Genomic DNA, 12,069 nt, shown 5'->3' on the forward strand with positions numbered 1-12,069 from the left:
CAAGTTAACTTTCTGATCTGGACCACACAAGAGCCACTGCTGGCATCAGGAAAGGAAGAGGAAGTCCCAGCCTGGAAGAAGAAGGAGGATAAGATCAGGATGGCTCCCCTATTGCCCAGACTGCCATTAGCTCAGCCTTAGCTGTAAAGTAAAGCCACACACTGACCCCAGCAGCACTCAGAACCAGGTACCCATTTCCTTCAAGTGAAATGCTAAAGTCCATGGGGCAAACTCCAGGCTTGTGAGCAGGGTAAGGTCTGTGCCAGCTAATTCTTGCTTTGGAGAAGAGTTAAGAACAATCACAACAATGCTTTTTGTGCTACTTCCAGCTACAGCGCAAGCTCTGTTAATGCCACGATTTGCCTGTGGTACTGGTAGGTACAAATACTTCTGTGACTTTGCAGTCATGTCACACTATGAACTGTAGTGCTTTCAGGTAAAGAAAATAGAAAATCTGAGCCTAAGAAGGTCTTCCACCTGACCTCAGCCCTTCTACTTGGCTTGAATACTTGCACTATAAATTATTACTTGCTGTACTACTTAACATACATGTATTGCAAGCAACCCCCATGCTTTTAAATCACCCACCACACTTTTAAAGAAACACCTTTACTCTGAAGAAAGGAAGATCGGACCTTGATGCATGACAAGAGGAAAAAACAAACAAAAAAGACTGCAAACCTGTTCCCCAGGGCTCAGAAAGGTGCAAAGTTATTTATGTGCCCAAAACAAACCACTTAAGCCAATAAAATTTACAAAACCCAAAATAGTTTTATTTACTTTTCAGATTTCTGCCTCAATGAGACATTTTGCAAACATGCTAAGGCTACAAAATGTCCAAGTTGACAAAGACATGCAACGCTGACCATTCAATAAGTCACAGCTATCACAGGAGCAACTGTGTCCCCCCGGGCCACAGGTCCCAAAAAACAGGGATGGTGTACAGTGATCATGGCAATGCACTACACAGAACCCAGTAACCTGAGGTAGGTCATTTACAGTAAGAAAACCATGTCCTACACCAGTGTTACATCCTGATCAACAGGAACCCCTTTAAGGTTCCAGAAGATGTGGGGTCAAGGACTGCTTCCTTAACAAGTGTGCAAGAAAGAAACAGGAAATATCAATGTTGATTAATCTTAATATAAGTGAGCAGAACAAAGAGTTAGTGTTACCCATGCCAGTGAAAGCCAACCTAAACCTCTGAGGAGTGTTAGCAGCTTCAAGATAGAGAGTCAGTCAGCTGAAGCAACTCTGAAAAGGCTTTCCTGCCAGCATACAGGGTATGATTTGAACCTTATGATTAATTTGTTACAGATCATTCCACGAACAGTAAGATTTTGGTTGTGTTAGATCAGCGAAGCAGGAAGAGCTTGGGCTGGCTTGCATTAAAATAAACTCTGCTGATACAGTAAGAAATACTGTGTCAGAACACTGAGAAAATACAAGGCCTTAATGTGACGCAGGAGTGGTTCCCCACTCTGATCACTAAAAACCCTGCTTTGGAAAAGCATTATGGGAAGCAGCAGCCGCTGCTGTGGTGAACATTAGCAATGCCCCAAATAGCTTTGATAAATTACAATGCAATAGTTACACCACAGAGCTCTTCTCTGCTGCGCTAGACAAAGATGTGACAATAAAGGACACTATTGCAAAGCTTCACTTCCACTCAGACACGCAGAAAATCTGGCACTAGGAAAAGACGAACTGTAAAAGACAAAACAGTGTCTGATACCGTCCGATAACAAAGCCAGATCTCTGGTACCATAAACTGTACAAAAATGATAGAAAAGAATATGCACTGTTATTAATACAGTGCTTATTTTAATATAAAATAAACAGCTTACATTTCCACTGTAAATATAGGCTATATACAGAATTATGTATAGATATAGCTACATGTATAAAGCTTCATTATAGGCCTCTGATACATTTATAACTATGGCTCCCTGAGCCATTTGTAGAGTGCATTTAATAACAAAAAATTAGTAAATATGGAATAAATACAATAATAAAAACATTAAGAGTTCTTCTGACATGGTTTTAAAAACTCTCTGGCTTGACACATTGTGCTAAAAATTAAAAGATGAAAAGGCAATAATCTGCAAGGAGGAGGAGGAAGAAGAAGAGCTGGCCTGCCACAGGCAGGGAGCATAGCTCTCCAAAATTAAAGTGACTTTGCCCTGAATTTTAGCCCTTGACAGCAACCTTGTTCTCTGCAGCAGCAAACATAGCATAGAAGCGCGAGTTCTCGTTGGCCAGAAGGGCAGTTGGGGTGTCGAATTCCACTACCTGAAACCAAACAAGGCAGGTAAAACATGTCAGTAAAATTCAGCAGAAAATTGACTCCCACCCCTTGGACTTGTGATGTGATAGTAAAGAATAGAAAACACAGCATTCAGCTTTAGATGAGACACCAGGCAGTGAAAGTACATGCATTTATGGATACTGTAAAGCTTCAGACTGGCTCAAACACTGGAACTAACCCAATAGCAAGCAACCTCTGCTGGCTCTGGCAGAGGCAGATACTATGGGCTTTTGCCTTCTCTACCTTTAAGAGCCTCACCCAATGTTCTTACATTTGATTTAACTGTTTATGACTCCCAAATGGAAGCCTGAAAAATAGGTAAGTATCTGTCATAGGCATGCTTGATGGCACAGGGCTTTATCAAAGTAATGGGACACTGCCCAGCAGGGATGTTTATGTTATTACCCATCTCAGAATTAACCTACCAAGGGCATTTCAAAAATATTTTTAAAGATAAACTATTATTCTATGGTACTTTCTCAGTGCAAAAACAGAATTTTGCCATCTTTGATTTTGTCACACAGTCAGGTAGCAACTGATTCTGTTGGAGTATTATTACCAAAATCCTCTGTGTAAACAAACAGAGGATTTTCTACCCTGCAGTGCAGTTGTTTCCTCAGTTCAGTCTGCACACAAGGCACCACCAGACCAGAGGCAGAGACGGCTCCCTGCTCACCTGTCCCTGTGTTAGCACCATGATCCGATCACAGCCCAGGACTGTGTGCAGGCGATGAGCAATTGTCAACATAGTGCAGTCTGCAAACGCCTCTCTGATGGTCTCCTGGATCAGTAAGTCTGTCTCTGTGTCCATAGCAGCTGTTGCTTCATCCAAGATCAATATCTGAAAGCAGCACAGAATCCTGGCTGTTAGCCACAGTCACACCTTCCCTCCTGAATATAAAAATACATAGAGTGGGCAGAATGGCCATGGCCAAGAGTTGTCACAATCAGCAATCCTTACAGAGCTGTGGGCACAAAAGTAGTTTTTACAAGTAGCCTTTCAGTTTTCTTTACGTAATTGCCTTCAACAAAGGATCACACTGGGAAGACCTATGGATCACCCTTACATTTTATGGTCACATCCTAGAGCTACATCTGGATTATGAACCAGGCCTCAAGTTTCCTACTTTCAGTTTCATATTCAGTAGATTAATCTCAAATACAAATTTTACCAGTAAACTAATTTGACACATGCTTGGGGGTGACATTCCTTCTGAAATGAGTCAATACTGACTAGGCTTAATACTTTCCTTATGCTGGGTAAGAATTCTCTTCCTCTCAGACAAACTGATTTGGAGTGACTTTTTGTCACAGCTGAACTGGACATGCTTTGTGCAGGTACTGCAGAGACAGTAACTTCTGCTGATTAGTCTGACTTTAAAAACAGATGCAGAGTGAACTTTAAAATATTACGGTATGTTGCATTTCAGACAAAAGGTTGTTAAAACCAGAATCCTGGTCAATCTCAATCCAAAAATCCTTTCTTACTGTAATTATTGTTTTCCATTCCTGCAAAACCTTTCACTTGGCTAGCATAGCATGGTCCCAAACTCTGCTTGGAGACCACATTTTAGTAGAAGGAAAACACTTGGCTCATATTCACAAAAAGGTGGAAGAAGGGAGGAATCTGATGCTCTCCAGTAACAGGACATGGAATAAAAGATTAGGCCAGTCTGACACATTATTGTTAACACTTGCAAACAACACCTTTCCAATGGCAGGACATTACAGGAGCTGGCTACAAATACCTTCCTGGTTGTTTTAACCTTACACCTCTCTGGGTTGCAATAATCATTGGTGTGATTCCTCTGACAGAAAGAATCCAGCACAAAAGAAGGCTTGTTCAATCCTATAATTTTGGTATCTCCAGCTATTTCTCTCCCTGCTGCGCTCACCTTGCAACGACGCAGCAGAGCTCTAGCTATGCACAGTAACTGTCTCTCTCCAACAGAAAAGTTTTCCCCATTTTCCATCACTTCTGAATCAAGTTTCATAGGCAGCTGGGCAACCTGCATGGGAAAGAAGAGGAAAAAATCTTACAGAATTGCATAAAATCATATAAACACAAACAGATCTCCTGACAATCTTTGTCACCAAGAGACGAGAGTGAACCTAGTCCCTGCAGGAATTCCTGCAGCCTGAATTCCATAGCCATAGCTGCCACTTGACTACCAAGAAAAAGAATTGGAAATGTCATGGCAGCAAGTCTTGCTGCAGAGGGCCTCACAAAGGGCAGGTTTTAAGGTCACTATAAATTTGTACATGCAATATGTACACTCAAATAGAAATGCAGAATGCACACTTAAGGCACATACAGAAAAATATCACTTGAAGTGTTTTAACACCCTAAGAATCCCTGTGATGAAGCAGCACTCTGCTATGCTACATACTAAAAAATACACACAGAACATGGCATGTTCTCAAAAAAACCAAAAATATCAGTGATAAAATCATGGAAAAAAAGTTTAAAGATTGGTCAAATAAAGCATAGAGAACAAGGGGAAAAAATACAGAGAAAAAGCTTTATCTAAATACCTCTAACATAGCTACTAACAGAACATGTTGCTTTGGAAGTCAAATACAAACAAGTATTTCCCAGGGTACATAATACTTACACACTCCTTCATGTGAGTCCTTTCCAAAGCAGCCCAGATCTGTTCCTCACTGTACTGATTGAAAGGATCCAAGTTTGATCTGGAAGAGGAAGCAGAAAACAAGCAGAATTTTAACTCAGCAATAAATGGCAAAGCAGCAGTGTGCTAATTCATCCAGACAGGTGATTTACATCTGGCCTTCCACTGACAGTTTCCTTGCCAAGGAAATCAGATGCTCCCAGCACTCTGGGGTTAGAAGAGCCAAAAAACAAGAGTAGAGATGGAAGACAAAGATACTAAAACTTCAACCGCATCTAAAGGGAAGCAAGACTTCCATGCAGGATGATCACACCCAGTGCTGCACTGGGCCAGGTAAAATCATTCATCTGTGCTTTTGTTGTTTCAAAACCAGAACAGAAGCTAGGATGCCTGAGAGCTACCACCTCACCAGGCACCTATGGCATTTCAGGTATAAACTGGTAGACTGCTCAGTCCCTTTCTTGCCTTCTTATGGTCTCACTAACCTCACAGTGCCACTGAACAGCACAGGTTCCTGAGGGATTATGGAGAGTTTGCTCCGAAGATCTGCTAAGCCAATGTCATTTATTTTCACTCCATCAATTTTAATGCAGCCTCCAGACAGTTCAACGAGACGAAAGAGTGCCATTCCAAGGGAAGACTTCCCTAAAAATGAGACAGGAAAAACAAGACTGGTGTTTCTACAGAATCATAACAGCTTTCAGATGAGAAAGCATTTTAAAAATCTGTCCACATCTAAGAAAAGTTTTAAAATACCAAAAAGTCCTGGCAGCAATGCTCTGGTAAGTACTGAGGTTCAGCATTTAAACTGAGCAATTGTGGAGGCAGCTCCTAATCTCTCCTCAAAGAAGCCATCCCTGGAGTCCTGCCCCAACCCCACTGCCAAAACCCTGCCATGAAAACCCAATACAACAATATACATTACTTATTTAGAAACTCATTCTGAGGTTGATTTAAGTCATCTCACAAACAGGGGTTTGGATTCTTCACATTACAGAGCTCTGAGATGGCTCAGAGCCAAACCTGCCTGCAGCATCAGTACAAAAAACTTCCAAGAGAGTCAGAGAAGGTGCAATGAGCACATTGTAGGCACCAATCTGTGCTGGTCAGGGGCTTGGGGAGTTAAATACGATCAACACACTGGCTCAAGCATAGCAGGATATCCCTCTGCTTTAAATGGAAACTTGTTTTCACTATTGCCTACAGGGATCTTGCTTATGTGCACACATGAATGGAATCCTCCACTGACAGACTGCTCAACCCCTCCTGTGCAGCCAACAACTTAGTCAAACGCAGAGGAGAACCAATAAGACTGCCCCAATCTATTCTGTAAAAGCAGTAATTTAACTCTGCTTAGTGTTTTTCCTTACCTGAGCCTGTCCTCCCCACAATGCCAATCTTTTCCTTCGGTTTGATGGTAAAGGACACTTTTTTAAGTACTAGAGGGAGGTTCTCTCGGTACCGCATCTCTGCATTTTCAAAAACAACTTCACCTTCTTGGGGCCAGTCCAGAGGAGGAGTTTTATTCTTAATTCGAGCAGGAGCTTCCAGGGAAAGTGTCTTTTAACAAAAACACAGAAGTTCAGTTTCCAGTAAACAAAGCACCAAAGGAAAATTATCAGCTGCAGCTTTCTGCAGTTCTTCCCCGTGGACTCAGCCCAGATCATTTATAGCACTTCCATGATGAGCTCTTTGGCTGGATGTGGACCCAGTGGTCCAGAAGTTTGCTGTGTTACACTGACCACACTCTTAATTTCCCTCCCATTGCTTCAGTAATGACATCAGTCCTTCTATACAACAATGGTTTTCATCAATGGAATTCAAAATGTATTTTAGGCCTATTATTTATCAACACAATCCTATTGAGTTTCATGGCACTCCAAAGACTGGATACAAAATCTGCTGCATTTCTATGCCTCATTTGCTGTGCCATGCCAGGGTCACTTCTGATGATGACATAGAAGAGAATGCCCAAGTAACACATTAAATGCCACCCTCTTTCTTTTACTCCTCATGTTTCCCTGTCCTACTAAATCACTGAGTCAGTCCCTTCCAGCTTGCTCACTTCTGCTATTTCACTCTGCCCCTTATTGAGCAGTTCACAGATAAAAAAAGAAAAGCAGAACATCTGAAAGCCAAACACAAGGCTTTATAGCATGTTTAGAGTGAAGTCAAGGTCACTTTCCCATATTTGGCACAAGCACCCTCAAAGAGAATGGCAGCAATCCTGTCACAGGATTCACCTCAAAACTGAACCAGGCCCTGACAACTCCTCTGTAGTCTCTACAAAAAGAGATCTCCCTACAAATGCTATAAGCCAGCACTTTCTGCAGTGTGATTTTTCTCATTCTAATATAAACACTTGGAACAGGTAATAAATTGCCCTCTGGAGACACCCATTTCCTACACTGACCATTGAGAGATCCCACAGGGATGTTATCTGGGGACATCTGCAACATCTAGTTAGAGGCAGATTAATTGTACACCTGGGGTTTGAGAAAAAACCAGCCATCTGCTACCATAGTGCTCCAACTCTTTGAGCTTGGTGCTCAAAACAGCAACCTTGAGCCCCCACCGAAAAAAGCCTGGGCCTTGGTAAGACCCATGACCTGAATGGTGTTTCACTGCTCACCCACCCCTTTACTTCAGCTCTAAAGTAATTTTAGAGTTTCATAAATGTCTGTCTAGAGATCAGAATTTAAAAAAAAAAAAATCAGTGTTGCTTAACAGTGATACAGAATGAGAGACAACTTTTAAAAAACACCAAACAACAGCCTACAACTGTACATTTTGCCACTAAAGGCCTGACAGTGATAAATCCATCTCAGCCCAGTGAGAGAGATACAGTATTTGGCAGAGTTGTCATCTTGTGTGGTCACTGAGTCTTCCATATGTGGAAATTTTCTACTTAGATGCCTCCAGAGGTTTTTTTTATTTAACTGGGGGAGTGGGCAGGTTTGTTGGGTTTTTTTCTTCTGTTTTTTAGCCTGTGGATTAAATCCACAGGCTTAAAAAAATACTACAAATATCAACTAAATAGCCCAGATTTACCAAATAAATATATGTATATATCTCCCTCTGAAGTTCACAGGGAACATGAAATGAAAAAGCCTTTCACCTCACACACCAGACCCAGTAGGAGGCTTTCTCCTGGCTATGCTTTCCCCACTGACCTATGCCCAGTTCTGCACACAAATCCCAGTTACAAAGAAAGAGTTACAGATAATCAGAGCAGCTTGCTAAGCATTTAGCCTGGCACATTTCTCATGTTTAGCTGAGTACATTTCTGATGTTTGCAGTAAGAACAATCCCTTGACTTTTTAAGCATATAGAAATATGTTACATAAGACAGCTGTGGAAAAGTAGGCTTATTAGGATGAAGCAGAATTACTTGTAGATAAAGTGAAAAACAGTTATCTGTGCTTAAATGAAGGAATCCCATTAGGTTTGGAATGAAGGATGCCAGAACACCACTCTTTTGCTGTAAAATAATGTTTTGAATCCTCTGTTACACTTTTTACACACTCCATTCTTTACTGTGAGTGTCAGCAAACTTCCAATATCCTTATTTAACTCCAGCAATACCTGTAAGCTTAATTATCTATCAGCTCTGGGGCCATTCATCCCCCCTGTGCTGATACACGTGCTTCATAAAACAAACTCACTCTGCAGTGTTACAGCACAGGCTTTAGTGCCGTTCCAAGATCAGGAACATACAGTCTGTACTAAGGCAGCCTGAGGCCAGCAATGTAACAAACAACACAAAATTTCACAACAGGCAGCTGAATGCATTACAGTCCTACCTTGATATAGTGGTCAATCCTTTCCACTGAGGTGAAACGAGCTTCTGTTTCTGAAGCCAGTCTGACTGTAAACTGGAATAACCCTGTTAACTGAAGTGGTGAAAGAAAACAAAGACAAATTTTTAGAGCTGTGATTAGTTATTGAATTAAGAGATGAATGTGCCCAGCAGGATCACGGCAGTGACTGTACTTGGAGCTGATGAGGTCACACCTCAAAGCCTGTGTTCAGTTTTGGGCCCCTCACTACAAGACAGACATTAAGGTGCTGGAGTGTGTCCAGAAAAGGGCAACAGAGCTGGGGAAGGCTCTGGAGTTGTGTGAGGAACAGCAGAGGGAGGTGGGGGGGGTCCTGGAGAAGAGGAGGCTTAGGGGGCATCTTACCACTCTCTGCAACTCCCTGAAGGAGGGTGTAGCCAGGTGGGGTTTGTTTGCTTCTCCCACTTAACAAGCAGTAGGACAAGAGGAAACAACTTCAAGTTGTGCCAGGGGGAGGTTTAGATTGGATGTTACAAACATTTCTTCACCAAAAGAGTTGCCAAGCACTGAAACAAACTTCCCAGCAAATGGTGGCGTCACCATCCCTGGATGTATTCAAAAGTCGTGCACATGTGGCACTTGGGGACATGGTTTGGTGGTGGGTTTGTCATTGCTGAGGCAACAGTTGGACTCAATGACTTTATGGTCTTTTCCAACCTAAACAATTCTATGATATTTAATACAAGTACTCTTGGCATTGGGCACTAAATAAATAATGTGTTCAAGGCAAGTTAATTTAATAGTTCATTTTAAAATCACCATAATTTATTAATCCCTTGAGAAACCCGCAGCTTAGTAACGTTTCCCAAGAGCAACAGCTTCAAGTACGAGGTGTCTAAGCTCTTCATCTCACCGCCACAAGGAGGCGGAAGAGGCCAAACAGCAACTCCAACACGAGAGCTCCGAGCCCTGCAGCTCCTCTGAGCCAGCGCTGAACATTGTTTGCTCATTAGCAATATCTACATTAAAAGAGCAGTTAAATATTACAGTATGTGGTCACACTCACCTGCACAGCATATGAGATGGCCAGCCCGGCATAGGCAGGAGGAATCTGGCCATGCATCAGGACAATCATAAGGCCAGTGGTTGTGATCAGAGCAATGCTGATGATGTCCAGCCGCACAGCCAGCCAGCGCATTGCACAGCTGAACAGGTAAAACGGGGCCTGGTTGTCATCCAGCAGCTCTTGGTACCTGAAACAAACACAGGAAAGGTTAGTAGACTCCATGAGCCTGATGTTCTACGAATATCAGACCTACTTAAACCCCTGTTCCAGTATCAGGATTCAGGGTGGGAGGAGTCATCACTGACAAAGTTTGAAACCAAAACATAATGGCAGGGTTTGCAAACTTTCCTGTGTAGTGTCAGATGTGTACTTAGCTCAAACTCTCCAAAGTCAAATCACCCAGTCTGCCTACAACAATGAATTATGCTGAGGTGAATCAAAGCCAGGGACATTACACAAACTTTCACCATTCTTCACCTATGCAAGACCTTCCAGAAGATGTTCAATGACTACAAATTACTCCACAGATAACAGCAGCAGTGCTTCAGAATATGTGTCATTTTATACACAAGTGTGTAAGTAAATTAAGTTTTGATAGAATTGGTGACACCTAATTAAAACACATTAAGTACTACTTAATTTACAATCCTGACAATGCACAGCTGAGAAAGTGTATTTAAGGAGAAACACCCGAGATTCACAAAGCCAGTAACTGCTGGCATAGCAGTGTCTTTGCAGAGCTCCTGAGGCAATCTTCCCTATGCTTCCACAACCTTGGTCTCATGACCTTGCACCTGCAAAACCCTACTGTTACAGCAGGTTCTCATGGGAAGCAATTACCACTCACATGAGAAATGCTTCGCTTTCCCTCATAAACATGTGTTGGAAAGATTTTAGTTTATACTAGAGAAAACCAGGCACAGTGAACACAGTGGCTAATGGTCACTGAAGTAATTGACAAATGCTCTCCAGTAACACAGGTGCACAGAGACTAACAGCTCACCAATACTTTCACTGAGGTTTGGTTAGCATGCTTTAAGCAATGCTAGTAACATCATGAGAAACAATCCACAGAAAGTATAAGCAGGGCCTGATTAAAATTACATACTAGTAGGGAAAAGTACAGCCAAAACCTTGTCCTCACCATTACCACCTGCTGCACTGCAGAGAATTCCAGAGGAAAGCATTCACCTGGGAGCCCCACCACTGCTCTTCCTAGTTTTCCCTTACCCTTCTTCTGTTCTCCCAATTTTTTTCCCCCAGAAAAGTAACTTTCACTTGTAGAACCAATTATCCATCAGACCCCAGTAATAAACCCTTCTGAATGCCAACCTGTCGCACTCAGCTTTGTGCTCCACCATTCCCAGATGGGCATCTAGACTAACCTGTGCAGAAATTCCTGTCCTTTGTGGTAGGCATGGATTGTGGAGAGACCCTGGATGCTAGATGTAATGTGAGACAGGAATGGAGACTGTGTGATGTTGTCCAGACGCTTGAGCTCTCGAATAAAGACTCTGGAAGGAAAGAAGCACTTTGAGTTTCATGCAGAACCACCATATGCCAACCACTACGTTGTACTTGATGGTAAAAGTATCTGTACTTTTAGCCAAAGCAGCTGGTGCACTTACCTAGACACAACATGCAGAACTGTGAACAGGACTATGAGGGGTCCCACTGCCACCAGGAACCAGGGGAAAACCCCAGAAATCACCCCCACACAGAAGAACACAAGGATGACGTTCTGGATGAACATCTCCGCTTGAAACGGCAAACGAACGTCAACTGGTGAAGATGGAAGGAAAAGAGGAAGATCTTGAGTGCAGAAAGCTAAAACAACTTACATAAAACAACTCAGTCCAGCTGTACATCACTGACAAGGACAGTGATTTCTCTTGGCTTATTCAAATTTAAAATGTACATTTTCATTGGGGTGTTTTTACCTTCTGAGTTGCTGGCAGTCTAATTATTCCCATTTGCAGAAATAGCACTGATGGAACTCTGACCTAATTACCACCTCTGCTGCACACCAGCCTCACTTTAACGTTTTAAGTTGCCCCTGCATTAACTGCTGAGAGCCCATGTCCAGCCTGGAGGTACAAAAGCAGCTGCCCGTTCCCTTCTTTGTAAGGGAATGATCAGATCTGAGCTACCAACTGCCTTCTAGAATCATAACCCAGGGTATGTCCCAGTTCCTGCTTTGTTTATTGGAAGTGCAGACATAGGGTACAAAACACCCCAACAGCAACAGACCGGAGAGTATTCAAGAGTTAACTGGGAGGTCTG

The 12,069-nt window shown here is 42.4% G+C and overlaps 1 protein-coding gene across 2 annotated transcripts in view; it reads right to left on the reverse strand.

Moving 5' to 3' along the window:
* Positions 1-751: 751 nt before the first annotated feature.
* ABCC5 (ATP binding cassette subfamily C member 5) overlaps positions 752-12,069 on the reverse strand; it is a 45,799-nt gene continuing 34,481 nt past the window's right edge. For both annotated transcript variants that reach the window (XM_082288097.1, XM_082288096.1), the window contains exons 21-30: positions 11,415-11,568; positions 11,172-11,300; positions 9,787-9,973; positions 8,745-8,834; positions 6,312-6,501; positions 5,427-5,586; positions 4,924-5,002; positions 4,204-4,317; positions 2,985-3,149; positions 752-2,292 (exon numbers count right to left, since the gene is read on the reverse strand). In XM_082288097.1, the coding sequence (XP_082144223.1) occupies positions 2,191-2,292; positions 2,985-3,149; positions 4,204-4,317; positions 4,924-5,002; positions 5,427-5,586; positions 6,312-6,501; positions 8,745-8,834; positions 9,787-9,973; positions 11,172-11,300; positions 11,415-11,568 (1,370 nt within the window). In that variant the 3' untranslated portion in view covers positions 752-2,190. The remainder of the gene's footprint in view (positions 2,293-2,984; positions 3,150-4,203; positions 4,318-4,923; positions 5,003-5,426; positions 5,587-6,311; positions 6,502-8,744; positions 8,835-9,786; positions 9,974-11,171; positions 11,301-11,414; positions 11,569-12,069) is intronic.

The sequence above is a fragment of the Coloeus monedula genome (assembly GCF_965178545.1).
Source record: "Coloeus monedula genome assembly, chromosome: 10".
NCBI lineage: Eukaryota > Metazoa > Chordata > Aves > Passeriformes > Corvidae > Coloeus > Coloeus monedula.